This window comes from Lathamus discolor, chromosome 16 (genome assembly GCF_037157495.1).
Source record: "Lathamus discolor isolate bLatDis1 chromosome 16, bLatDis1.hap1, whole genome shotgun sequence".
Taxonomy (NCBI): domain Eukaryota; kingdom Metazoa; phylum Chordata; class Aves; order Psittaciformes; family Psittacidae; genus Lathamus; species Lathamus discolor.
The window spans coordinates 5,388,717-5,400,226 of NC_088899.1; the positions used below are offsets into that span (position 1 = coordinate 5,388,717).

Sequence of the window (11,510 nt, forward strand, 5' to 3'; positions counted from 1 at the left end):
TTTTAGCTGTCTCTGATGCTAGTGGTTGAGCCACCATCCACCAGCAAGTTTGGATGCTGCACTGGCAGCATTATGATTTGGTTCTAGTTAGTGCCCTGAAGGAAGTAATGAGCAACACACACTCTGCTTTTCTTTACAAGCACGGCCCATTTGAGAAGGGTGATTTAATAACCCAGCTCACAGCAGCTGGTGGGATGTGGCCAAGCATTAGGAAAACTTTAACTATTCCATTTACCCACAGTCCCCGGTCTCCCACAGGTAGGAAGGCTGGAAGCTCAAACACACCCTTGTAAATTGTCTTCTGGCCTCTACAGACCAGAGAGGGGAGAAAAAGGGTGTGTAACGCCAGAGTACAGGTTCAAGCCAGCAAGAAATTCATCTGAATTCATCTGAATTTCCCCCCTCTGCACTCAAATTCCTTAGGTTATGTAGCAGCTGCAGCTGGACATGGTAGAGCACTCCCAGCTCTCACCAGGTCACTGAGAAGCTCTGTTCTCAGCTTCTGCATAGAACAGAGGTACAATCTGCTCTGGTAATCACTCCCCACAGCCACCTACTGCTCAGTTTGAATTGGCTTATTGCTGGGATTTGTGCAGTTGTCATCTCAAGTTCCTACAACCCACCCCAGCTGTGAAATCCACTGGATTTAGTTCTTGTCTGGGCCAGAATTCAGGGTGTAAGAAGCCAATGCAATCCAATTAGGGCATATGCAGCCCAGACTTCATTTATGTCTGCTCATTTATCCCCATGTCTGAATAGCCAGGAGATTTAAGTGGTCGCCAATCCTGCCATGTTTGGGAGCAGCTGAACAATTAATCCATAGGGGTCTGTTTTGCTAAACATGCATAAAGCCAGGATTAGCAATCCCACTCAGATTTCCAAGGTCAGACTAGAGGTGGCTGAAATCAGGGCTGCTCCTAAAAGGTCTGAGCTGCTTTGTTCAATTAAGTCCTTTAAATAGCATGGACTTCACTGCAAAGATGCGCACACCAGGGTTGGCTCCTAATCTTCTTTACCTTGAGGTTTTGTGACACAGGCTGTAAACAGCAGCTTCAGAGTGCAAAAAAGAGTGCCCATGGCAGAAGATGGGAAGTGCACCACAAACTCTTATAAACTAGGGAGGGCAAAGTGACTCCCACCCTGCAGGTACCTTTTCTCTCCATCCTTGCTGAAATAACACAGACTACAGGGTGATCTCTGAAGCTCCCAGTCCCTAGAAGAGGGATACATTCATTCCACACTGATGTGTACCCACCTTCTTCTTTATGGTCATTGCGCTGCGCAGGTGAATGGCGAGCTGACGGATATAGATGAAGGCATGCTGGTAAGACGTGTGTGTGTCCAGGGCATACATCTCTGTCAGCGTGCGCTGCATGAAGTTGATCATGGGCAGGACATTCGGAGAGGTGAATCTGGAATTCTTCACAAAGGCTATGTACATTTGCTGTGCAGAAAAGAGGATAAGATTACAACCATATAAAACAGAACAAAACCATTCTTTCACTAGCATTCCCCACCCAGGTATGTCCAAACCGGGGGTGAACTGTTCCTTTTACAAGTCATTTCAAGGGAATATGGGAAAATAATAATCCAGCCTGCTGTTTCTTCAGGGAAAATGAGAAAGAGACTGTTTAGCAGAGCTTGGAGCTGTCCATACCATTGTTTCTCTGCAAGGAGAACTGTAAAATGGCTTTGAGCCATACATTGTGAGGTTGGTCACAGTCCTCTTTCTGTAACAGTGGTATCTAAGCAAACTACACTTGGCAACCTCAGCTATTAGCTGAAAGATCAGAGCAGCTCAGTAGCACCAAGTAGTGTGTGAGCACTTGAGGAAAGCCCTCAAGTCTGAAGATGAGTACTTATCCAGTAGATAGATGAGTACCAGCAGCCTTCCCTGCTATGACTCTGACCACCTCCAGCAGGAAGGACAGTAATAGGAAGCAGGATATCGCTCTGTTCTTCCCTGTTTGATTTTCTGGAGGTAGCCAGCATCATCCCCAGCACCTGCCCTACCCAACAGGCTGCTCTGAGGTCATTGCATGTAATATGAGAAAGAAAAGCTACAGAGTACAGGAAGTACCAGCCTTACCTTGAGCAAGGGACTCAGGTACAGCTCCTTCTTGTAGCGGCAGATCTTGTTCAGCACAAGGAAGGCCAGGACTCTCACTGTTTCCTCCCCTGTGCTCCACAAACTAATTGCTTGCTAGAACAGAACATAAAAAGACGCAGGTAAGTGAAGGGATAAAGAGCCCTTCCTGGTTACAGAGAGGCCTGAGCTTCCCTCCTTCACACCATAGAAGCAAGTGAGGAGGAAGATGACACAAAGATGGCAGGCTGTGTTGTCACAGCATCAGCCACAGCACTGGCAGCCATTCTGTCCTCACACTCTAGCTGTGAGACCGCACAAAAGGCAAGGCTGACATTTCCAGAAGCAATAAAGGAAACTGTCCAAAACTAGCATGTCAAAAACAAATGCGCTCTTACTCAGGGACCTAAATACACAGTTGAGCTGCTGAGCACAGGCACCACCAGCCTGTGCATGTGATGATCTCCTGGGCTTTCCTAATCTTCCTCACCATCCCCAAGACAGCAATACCACACTGCATCACACACTTGGCCAATACACCTTCCAGCCCAACTAAAAGAGTGATTTTGAGGTCTTACGCTGCATTCTGCAGAATACAACTACAGTTACCATGAGCCCCAAATTCCAGCTCCTCAAAGAATGCTATTCAAAATGTATTTGTCTCTGGATAGGGGACACCAGGGTTTGAGTCCTGAATTTATCAATGCTCTTCCCCTCTAGGCAAATAGGTTGTAATTCCCAAAATGTATCTCCTCGTGATAGTTCTGACTTAATTCCAGTTCCCTAGGCCTTCACTGTATTAATTCAAGCAACAGAATAGGGTTTGGAGCCAGACACAGGACCTGCGTAAGGCAGCACTTCTGATGAGCCATATCCTTAGTCACTGGTACAGGCATGACGATGAGCACCCAGTGCAGCATAAAAACACCCACACCAGCTGCAGAAGGGTAAGTTAGTTTATGTAGAGGTCTGGGCCAACAGACAGCCCACCACTGACATGAACACTCATTAATCAGAGTTTTACACATCTCTGCATTGCATAAAGCAATTTTATATTGGTCTCTCTTAACTTCTCGAGAAGCAAGTGAATAGATTTGCTTCTTCCCAGGCCTGCCTGCGCTTACCTGTTCAGAGCATAGATTGACTTGGATGTGTCAGGCCCTGTCAGGAAGTATCTGTGACAGCAGGACCACAATGATGGCTGGTGCCTCAAAACCTAGTAATCTGTAGTAATGAATCACAGAATCCCAAGGGTTGGAAGGGACCTCAAAAGATCATCTAGTCCAACCCCCCTGCAAGAGCAGGGTAACCTACAGTACATCACACAGGAACTTGTCCAGGCGGGCCTTGAATATCTCCAGTGTAGGAGACTCCACAACCCCCCTGGGCAACCTGTTCCAGTGCTCTGTCACTCTTACAGTAAAGAAGTTCTTCCTGATGTTAACGTGGAACTTCCTATGTTCCAGTTTACACCCATTGCCCCTTGTCCTATCACTGGATATCACTGAAAAAAGCCTAGCTCCATCATCCTGACACCTACCCTTCACATATTTGTAAACATTGATGAGGTCACCCCTCAGTCTCCTCTTTTGCAAGCTAAAGAGACCCAGCTCCCTCAGCCTTTCCTCATAAGGGAGATGTTCCACTCCCTTAATCATCTTTGTGGCTCTGCGCTGGACTCCTTCAAGCAATTCCCTGTCCTTCTTGAACAGAGGGGCCCAGAACTGGACGCAATATTCCAGATGCGGCCTCACCAAGGCTGAGTAGAGGGGGAGGAGAACCTCTCTTGACCTACTAACCACTCCCTTTCTAATGCACCCTAAGATGCCATTTGCCTTCTTGGCCACAAGAGCACATTGCTGGCTCATGGTCATCCTCCTATCCACCAGGACCCCCAGGTCCCTTTCCCCTTCACTACTTTCCAGCAGGTCAACCCCCAACCTGTACTGGTACATGGGGTTGTTCTTCCCCAGATGCAAGACTCTACACTTGCCCTTGTTAAATTTCATCAAGTTTCTCCCCGCCCAACTCTCCAGCCTGTCCAGGTCTCGCTGAATGAACTCTATAGGAAATCAGAAAGATTCCAACCACAGGGCTGAAAAAGCCTAAACTCCCTACTGTAGCAGTGAGCAGACTGCTACACCTCCAGATATGAGGCACACCAGCCTCCCATCACTGTATAGCAGTTATCTTTATCATCAAAGGGTTCCCAGCCTCATTTAAATGCTGTGTTGAAGCTTTCCATTTAAATGCCACCCGTTGCCCTCTTCCACACCCCCTTTGTTTTTCTTAAGTGCTCAGCAGTTGTGACTAAGTTGCTGCAAATACATTCCACCCCCAGCTCTTGAGAGGGAAATAGTATCACAGACATACACACACTCAGCACACAGGCAGCAATTACTCCATCTGCACTGAGGAAGCAGACAGCTTCCCCTGAACACCTCCGTGTCACTTGGCATAGGGATTAGTAGTAGCTACACGCAGAGCTACATGCCCACCCACCTCAGTGTGACAGCACTTCATGACACCTAGAAAAGGTGACACAAAAGAAGCAGGAATCCTTTCCAGAACAAAAAGAAAAGCAAGGGAAGAGAAGTACAAACAACTGAGGTGTCATGGAATACAACCCAAATACCACAAGAGGCTCATCAGAAGGGGTTAAGGAAGTAACTTGGATTCAAATGACACGGAGGACATCACCTTACCTTGAGAAGTGCACGGCACTGCTTTGGAAAGGACAAAAAGTAAGGCACTATAGAACTGACATGCTGAAGGACTGCTGCACCAACTGAGGCTTCTGTTAAACAAGACAGGAGCTACGGAGGGAGAAGAAAACATGATTCCATTTAATGCATAGTCCCTATTACCTCTTCTTTTACCATTAAGCTGTTTCCAAGTACTTCTGTTAATAAATGCCTGGAATACCAGCCTTCCATAGGAAGAAGCTCAAGCAAACTCACAAAAGCTGTATCAGGAAAGAAACAGACATGTGGTGGGTTAAATCACACCCCTGAAAGTACATCACCCTGGCAAATGTGAGCTCAGGCTACTGGACTTGGATTGTTAATGGCACCTGAGCTCATCACATAAAACCTCACCTGTGTACACTGCAAAAGCAGTTTAAGACATCTTATAGATGGCAGGACACCAGTGCTGTCTCACTACAGTCAAAGCATGACGAAGACACCCTCAGTCTACACAAGGTTTGGAAAAAGGCCATCTGAACTTGAGAACTTAATGGATTTCACCAGGATTTCTTTCATGGGAAGCTGGAATACTCTTGGGTATCAAGAGGTTAACTCTAGCTCAAGGAAAAGGTTAGACAAGCTATTAAGAAATATATTGTTTCAGTTGACTTGGAGCCAAACCCAGAAATGTTTGCAATTTTAACGTGAAGATGAAATGACTCAAAGTCACTTCAATCTGAGACAGATTATGCCTGAGGCAGTGCCCCTTCTTGCCTTCCAGTTACTGGAAGCAGAGGCATTTCTTCTACTTTAAACTTTCCTCCTCATTCTCCTTCTTGCACTGCAAGGATTCTGGACTGAGCACGTCTCTTTGCAAAGTCCCTCACATACTAAAAGGAAAGAAGATATTGTGCTAGAAGAACATTGTAGTGAAGCCTGGGACAAAGGGGATTTGGAAGCAAGCACAGGACCAGGGATACTTCATCAGGACTGCATTGCCAGTTTTTCTTCTGCTGCTGCAATCTCCTGCTGCTGGCAAGAGGCACCACAAAATGCTCTTTCTGCTAAGTCATTCTGCCAGCTTACAGCTAAGACATCAGCATGTTCTTCTTCTTATATGCCCTTCCTTCAGCTTCTGAACAATGAGTATTTCAGCTGTTATTGTGTTTTTGGTATTCCCAATTTGAGGATTATGATGAAGCAATCGAAAAATTAACTGGGGGTTGAAATTTCCTTCAGAACTAATCCATCCATTGTCTCTGAACCACATGAGCAACTGGAGATGGATGAGTATCCTAGTGGGATGGAACACAATCATACTTGGAAATGTCATATGTGAGATTATTAACGTTACATCCTTCACATTTATTGCAAGTGGCAAGATCATAATGCCAAAAATTGAACTGAAGATGCACAATACAGGAGCACAACACTGCAACCTACTTTAAAACCCACTACATAGTAAGTTTTCAGGCAAACTGAGACAGGAAAGTACCAGAATATTAACCCAGGCTGCCTATTTTGACCCAACCACTCTATGAACTTCCACATCTTTAGACCAAATACTTCCAAAACAAGCCAGTGAACTGTATAGACACAACCTCAGATGTCCAAGGCTTTTAGACTCACTGAGATTGCTTTTGCCCACAGCAGTCTCAGCCAGTCTTCTTTATTCTCCACTACACAAGGCACAGAAACCAATACCCAAGGTTCCCAGTATTGTGATAACCAGAAAGTTACCCTCAAATTAGAGTAACTGTCTTCCCAAAGAGAAAAACGACTCTAACACTGCTGTTTATTGCTAAACGCCCATCTGCCTCATTCCAAAACATCCTGAACGGAAGCCCAGTAATGCACAGACTGACCCCAGTAACACCACCATGCTAAAGTTTCTTACTTGTATGCTACAGCCAAGGTACACTTTTACATCCAGTCGCAGCTTGCTCCAAAGTGGGCTGGTGGAAGGGAGGATCAGTCTGGAAGGCAGCAAGAGTTGGGTTTAGGTTTAAAAGAATCCCAAAGAAATTAGATGTCAGCATCAGAAAGGGAGTTCAGTTCTCTATATTGCCAGTGAACAAGAACAACTGCTTGCAAAGCAAGAAGTTAAAGGAGTAACAACTGTTATGGGTGAGCAGTAGTACTTCTAACCTGTGAAAATTGCCTAAAGCAGGAGAAAACTCATTTCAGAGCTTCCCAGCATCTCTGGAAATGTGATACAAGGAGCTGTGACACCAGAAAGCCTGGTGCAAACCTGAATCACACTGATGCTATCTTCTAGTCAGGCATTCTGCAGCCACTGCCTGAGAACAGAACAAGCTGGCTTGTAGCAAGCAAACCTATTTTGGGATCAAACTAGTGAGACATTTGCTGTAACTCATGAAGTAGCGCTCCAAGGCCACCCCGAGATGCAGAGAGTCTGTACTAGTCATGCTTGGGGAAGAAACCAGACTGGTATTTACACAAAGAACTGGAATTTACTTCTCAGACTAGGCACCACTGTCAACAAGGAATCTAAAGTTTAGCTCAACGTTCCCTCCAGGGGATGAGGAAGGACTTAATACAGCTGCTAAAGCCTTGGATTAACAAGTCACATACTTGTGATACTCCGCCTACGTACAGGCAGCTTTTCCAGCTACAGTGCAGTTCTCAAAAGCCCCAAAGCAGCTTTATCCCACCTGCAGCGCTCAAATCTCAGACTTACTTGTGCTTATTCTTTGGGGGTTTTGGAAAAAGCAGCTTCTGCAGGTAATGGAAGAGGTCCCGGATACAGAAGGACACAAGGGCATTGAACACTGGTTAAAAGAAGACAGTAAAGCATTTGTAAATGATTTTCCATATATTCCCAGTCTGAAAAGAGCTCCTAAAGGAACTGAAGCTTGTGTAATTCCCACAGCAGAACCACTCCATTTCCTCAAGCTTCCACAGAGGAGCAGTTTGTCTTACCCTAGACTTTATCTAAACAGCAGTATTACAACTGGACAGCTTCCTGGCACAGGAGCCATCTTTCTGCCCTCTGACTGAACAGCACCAAGCACAAAAGCAGCCTGATCCATCACCAGGAGTCTGTAATACCAATCTCCCCCAAAACATAATGAAAATTAAAGGCATTTCTTAATAAATAGTCACAGAAATGGACAACATGTGAATTCTATGTAATGTCTTGTATTAAAGAAAGATTTTCACAAAAGCAATGAAAGAGATATAAAAAGCCCTATGCTGGGCAAGAAATTAAGGCGAGCAGGTGGATATAAGTAGTCCCACCCCAGAGTGCCAGTTCCAGATGGCACACAGTAACAAGCTGATAAACACAGTGAGAAAGTACCTGCTAATTTAGCGGTAAAAGTAAGTGGGGCTGCAGCATATGCAGCTCCAAGACACTAATAAAGATGTTTCCTCCCAGCCAGGCTGTTGTGAGTCTAAACCAGGACTGTCTGCAAAACCTGGAGCTTATGTAAAAGGGGGCTAAGACTGGAGGATGCATCTCTGTTGTTCTACAAGTATGATAATCCTAAAGAGGAGATCTAGACATGCAGTACTTAGCTACTTAGACCCAGCTAAGGGAATGTGAACCTGATAATGCAGCTGAACTCTGAACTGCTCTGTGATTATAGAACACGATTTGGTGAGACTCAAAATAGTCTTGGATTAGTTCTAAGAGGGAACAGCGAGAAGCTGCAGCAAAAGTTGTCCAAAACCCCCATGTACTACAAGCATATAAATAGCACCTAGCTTCACCTTCACGCTAAGCAGCCTAGTGAATGAAAAGTGATGCTTTCCTCAGCAGCCTGCAAGCCCAGCTGCTCCAGGCATGCACATCAAGAGGTACACTTACACTCTGGGACACCAGAGGAGATACCACTGCACAGACACCACCAGGAAGATAAGCTACTTATTTGAAATGAAGCCTAGAAAGGGTAAGTTAGCTCCTGCCAGTACTTATCCCCACTCTCTTCCAACAGCTAAACCTTCCCTATGAAATGACTTCCCTCTTTCACAGTAGTAGTATGGCGACAAACTCACCTGCAGCGTCAGTGACTTGAAACTTGCTGGGATCAGCCCCACCATCATCTCCTTTGGTGGTTGCTACAGCCGCTTTAAAGGCTTGAGTGACTGCATGGAACAGTTTTGGTGTTAGGTTTCTCTGGGGAAAGAAGGAAAGGATTGCTGAGGAGAAAAGGTAAGCAGTGTTCTGAAACACCTCACTGGGATGGAGTACTGGGAATTCATTGTAAGTTGGACTGCAAAAATGGCTGCACCTAACAGGGTGTAAAGGCAGAGTTAATGAGTGCTAATGGCCTCCACATGTGCTCAAACAGGCTTTAGGGTTTTAATTGGTTGGGGTTTGAGAAGCAATTAATCAGCTGCAAGCAACTATCCAATCTGACCTTTGCCTCCCCCTTAGGCAGAAGCACCAAGCCATTTCATCACTAAAAATGTGACTAAAAAGAGTTCCTAGGGCTGCCAAAGGCACAATGCTTCTAAGGGGATATGAAATCCGCAGTTAACCATCCTGACCCCTTCTGAGGCACACAAGTCTCCCTCAGAGTGCACATACTCTAACCTTGCAACCCAAGGTACACCGCAAACAGAAGTCATGCTGAGGTAATTAGAGCTCTAGGAATAAGATCTACATAAGGACATACATTTTCTCTATAGGTTTTTGTGAAAGATGAACAAATAGATTTTGGTCTTTTAGAGGCAGCAACAAGTGTGGAAGAGTGCTTAAAGGAGAACTCCCTGCTCACCTCTGCAGCTCTTTTCCATTCTTCAACCATTTTCAAGCTCACAGGGATAAAAGAAGATCTTTTCCGTTTGACTTTTGCCTGTTGTTCGTCATCTTCATCTTCTTCATCACTTGCTACCTAGAGACATTAGCAGCAAAACAGAGAAGGCTCACACACGTTTCTGGCAGCACCTCTTGTACTGAATAGCTCCTGAAGAGGAAGGCAGCAGTGGGGTTTATTGATGCTGTTATCAGCACTTTTTGTAAGGCAGTAATGAAATTAGAGCTCTGCTACATAAACACAGTAACATAAAAATGGAGTAGAAATCATTTCACTTAAGGCAAAACAAACCCTCATCGGGAAAGGCGACACAAAGCAAAAGCCAGACAGAAAACACACTAAGGCTCTGCTTTGACAACCATCAAACTCCTCCTGCACAGCTGATTTCTGATTACAAGCCTGCACACCTGCAGATGATCACTGGGGAAGCTCCACCCCAGCCCTCTGTGCCCTTATAAGCCTAAATAGACTTCAGCCTTGCACTGAGCTTCAACTATTTAACAAGTAATTGAAACACTTGGTTTCAGCACTCCAAACAGGGCCTAGTACCTCCAGTTTATCAGGTGGTACATGCACCCTCTCCTCCTCCTCCTCATCCGAGCTGTCCGAGGCATCAAAATTCAGCAAGGTGTGATCGTTTTCCTCCAAGAACTTATAAAATTCAGGATCTCTGTGCTTCAGCCTGGAGAGCTGGTCTTTGTGTTCAGATGCTTTTCCCTTCTTCCTGGTGGAGAACAATTGACAGGCATTTATTCACTGCACACACTTCTGCTGCAAGAGGAACAAGCAACTCCCAGGCACTAAAGCACACCTGGGGCTGGTCTGAGTGCTGATTAGGGCTGTGCCACAGCTCTATATCCCTGGCTCTAGAGGACTTGTGAAAGGTTATTTTAATGCAGCACTAAACTATTGATATCAAGTATACTGAGATAGGGATCACAGGGCATGAAAACAAAACATCAATTCTCAATTTCCCTGAATTACTCTCATAGACTTTATAAAGAATACTAAAAAGTACTGCCAGAGAAACCTGACAATGAAAGCTTCATAAAATCCAATCCAGCATTACAGAATTGCTTTGGCTTCTAATGGTGCTCATCAGTGCTTAAGAACTACTTCATTTTGTATCTTGCAGACACCCAAAGCCCTTTGGTTAGAGCAAATACACACAGACTTGGGAAAACTAAAGTCAGCTTTGCCCAAGCCCAATATACCCTGTGAAAGATTATACGCACATATAAGCATTTCTTCACTGCAGTTACTGAGCTGACCCAGGTACAACAGAAAACCTGACTACCTTGTACCCCACAACCCCACCATGGTCACTGCCCTTTTAAACCCCCCCTTGCCCCAGAACCAGCGCATCCTAGGGCGGACAGCACGAGCCCCCTGCTTACAAATGAGGCAACACCGAGAAGCGCACCCAGCCGAGCAGCCGATGAACGCGCTGGGCCGCACCGCGCCTCCTCCCGCAGCAGCGGGCCCTCACCTCGGAGCCGGCCGGGCCTCCCCCGCCGGCCTCGCCTTCCCATTCAGCCGCCGCTCCGCCGCAGCCCCCCTGCCGGGCCTGGCTTCCTCCTCCTCCTCCTCCCAAGCACCGTCAGGCTCCGACTCGGAACCGGCAGCGAGGAACTCGTCCAGGCTCAGCTCCGCCAGGCTCCTGAGGAGAGAAGGGGGGTCTGAACGGGCCTGCCTGCTCAGAGCGGCCCGAGCACGGGGGTGAGGAACCGCTGACGGGCCTCACCGGTGCCGGAGCACCCTAAGCAGCTCCCGCCGGTACCGCGGCACCTATGGAGCTCCCCACATCCCCGCGGCCGGCCTGGCGCAGCTCGCCCACCGCCCCTCACCTCTTGCCGGCCGCCGCCATGCCGCCCGCCTGGCCCCAACGCGGCCGCCGCTTCCGCTCCCAGCACGCCCCGCAGCGGGGCCGGGAGAACGATCTGGCCACGCCCC

At 46.7% G+C, this 11,510-nt stretch overlaps 1 protein-coding gene across 2 annotated transcripts in view; it reads right to left on the reverse strand.

Annotated features, from left to right (window-relative positions):
• NOC2L (NOC2 like nucleolar associated transcriptional repressor) overlaps nt 1-11,507 on the reverse strand; it is a 45,928-nt gene extending 34,421 nt beyond the window's left edge. For both annotated transcript variants that reach the window (XM_065696617.1, XM_065696616.1), the window contains exons 1-10: nt 11,405-11,507; nt 11,047-11,217; nt 10,107-10,281; nt 9,519-9,635; nt 8,794-8,914; nt 7,475-7,565; nt 6,671-6,749; nt 4,792-4,902; nt 2,090-2,203; nt 1,256-1,444 (exon numbers count right to left, since the gene is read on the reverse strand). In XM_065696617.1, coding sequence (XP_065552689.1) covers nt 1,256-1,444; nt 2,090-2,203; nt 4,792-4,902; nt 6,671-6,749; nt 7,475-7,565; nt 8,794-8,914; nt 9,519-9,635; nt 10,107-10,281; nt 11,047-11,217; nt 11,405-11,424 — 1,188 coding nt within the window. In that variant the 5' untranslated portion in view covers nt 11,425-11,507. The remainder of the gene's footprint in view (nt 1-1,255; nt 1,445-2,089; nt 2,204-4,791; nt 4,903-6,670; nt 6,750-7,474; nt 7,566-8,793; nt 8,915-9,518; nt 9,636-10,106; nt 10,282-11,046; nt 11,218-11,404) is intronic.
• Nucleotides 11,508-11,510: the final 3 nt, after the last annotated feature.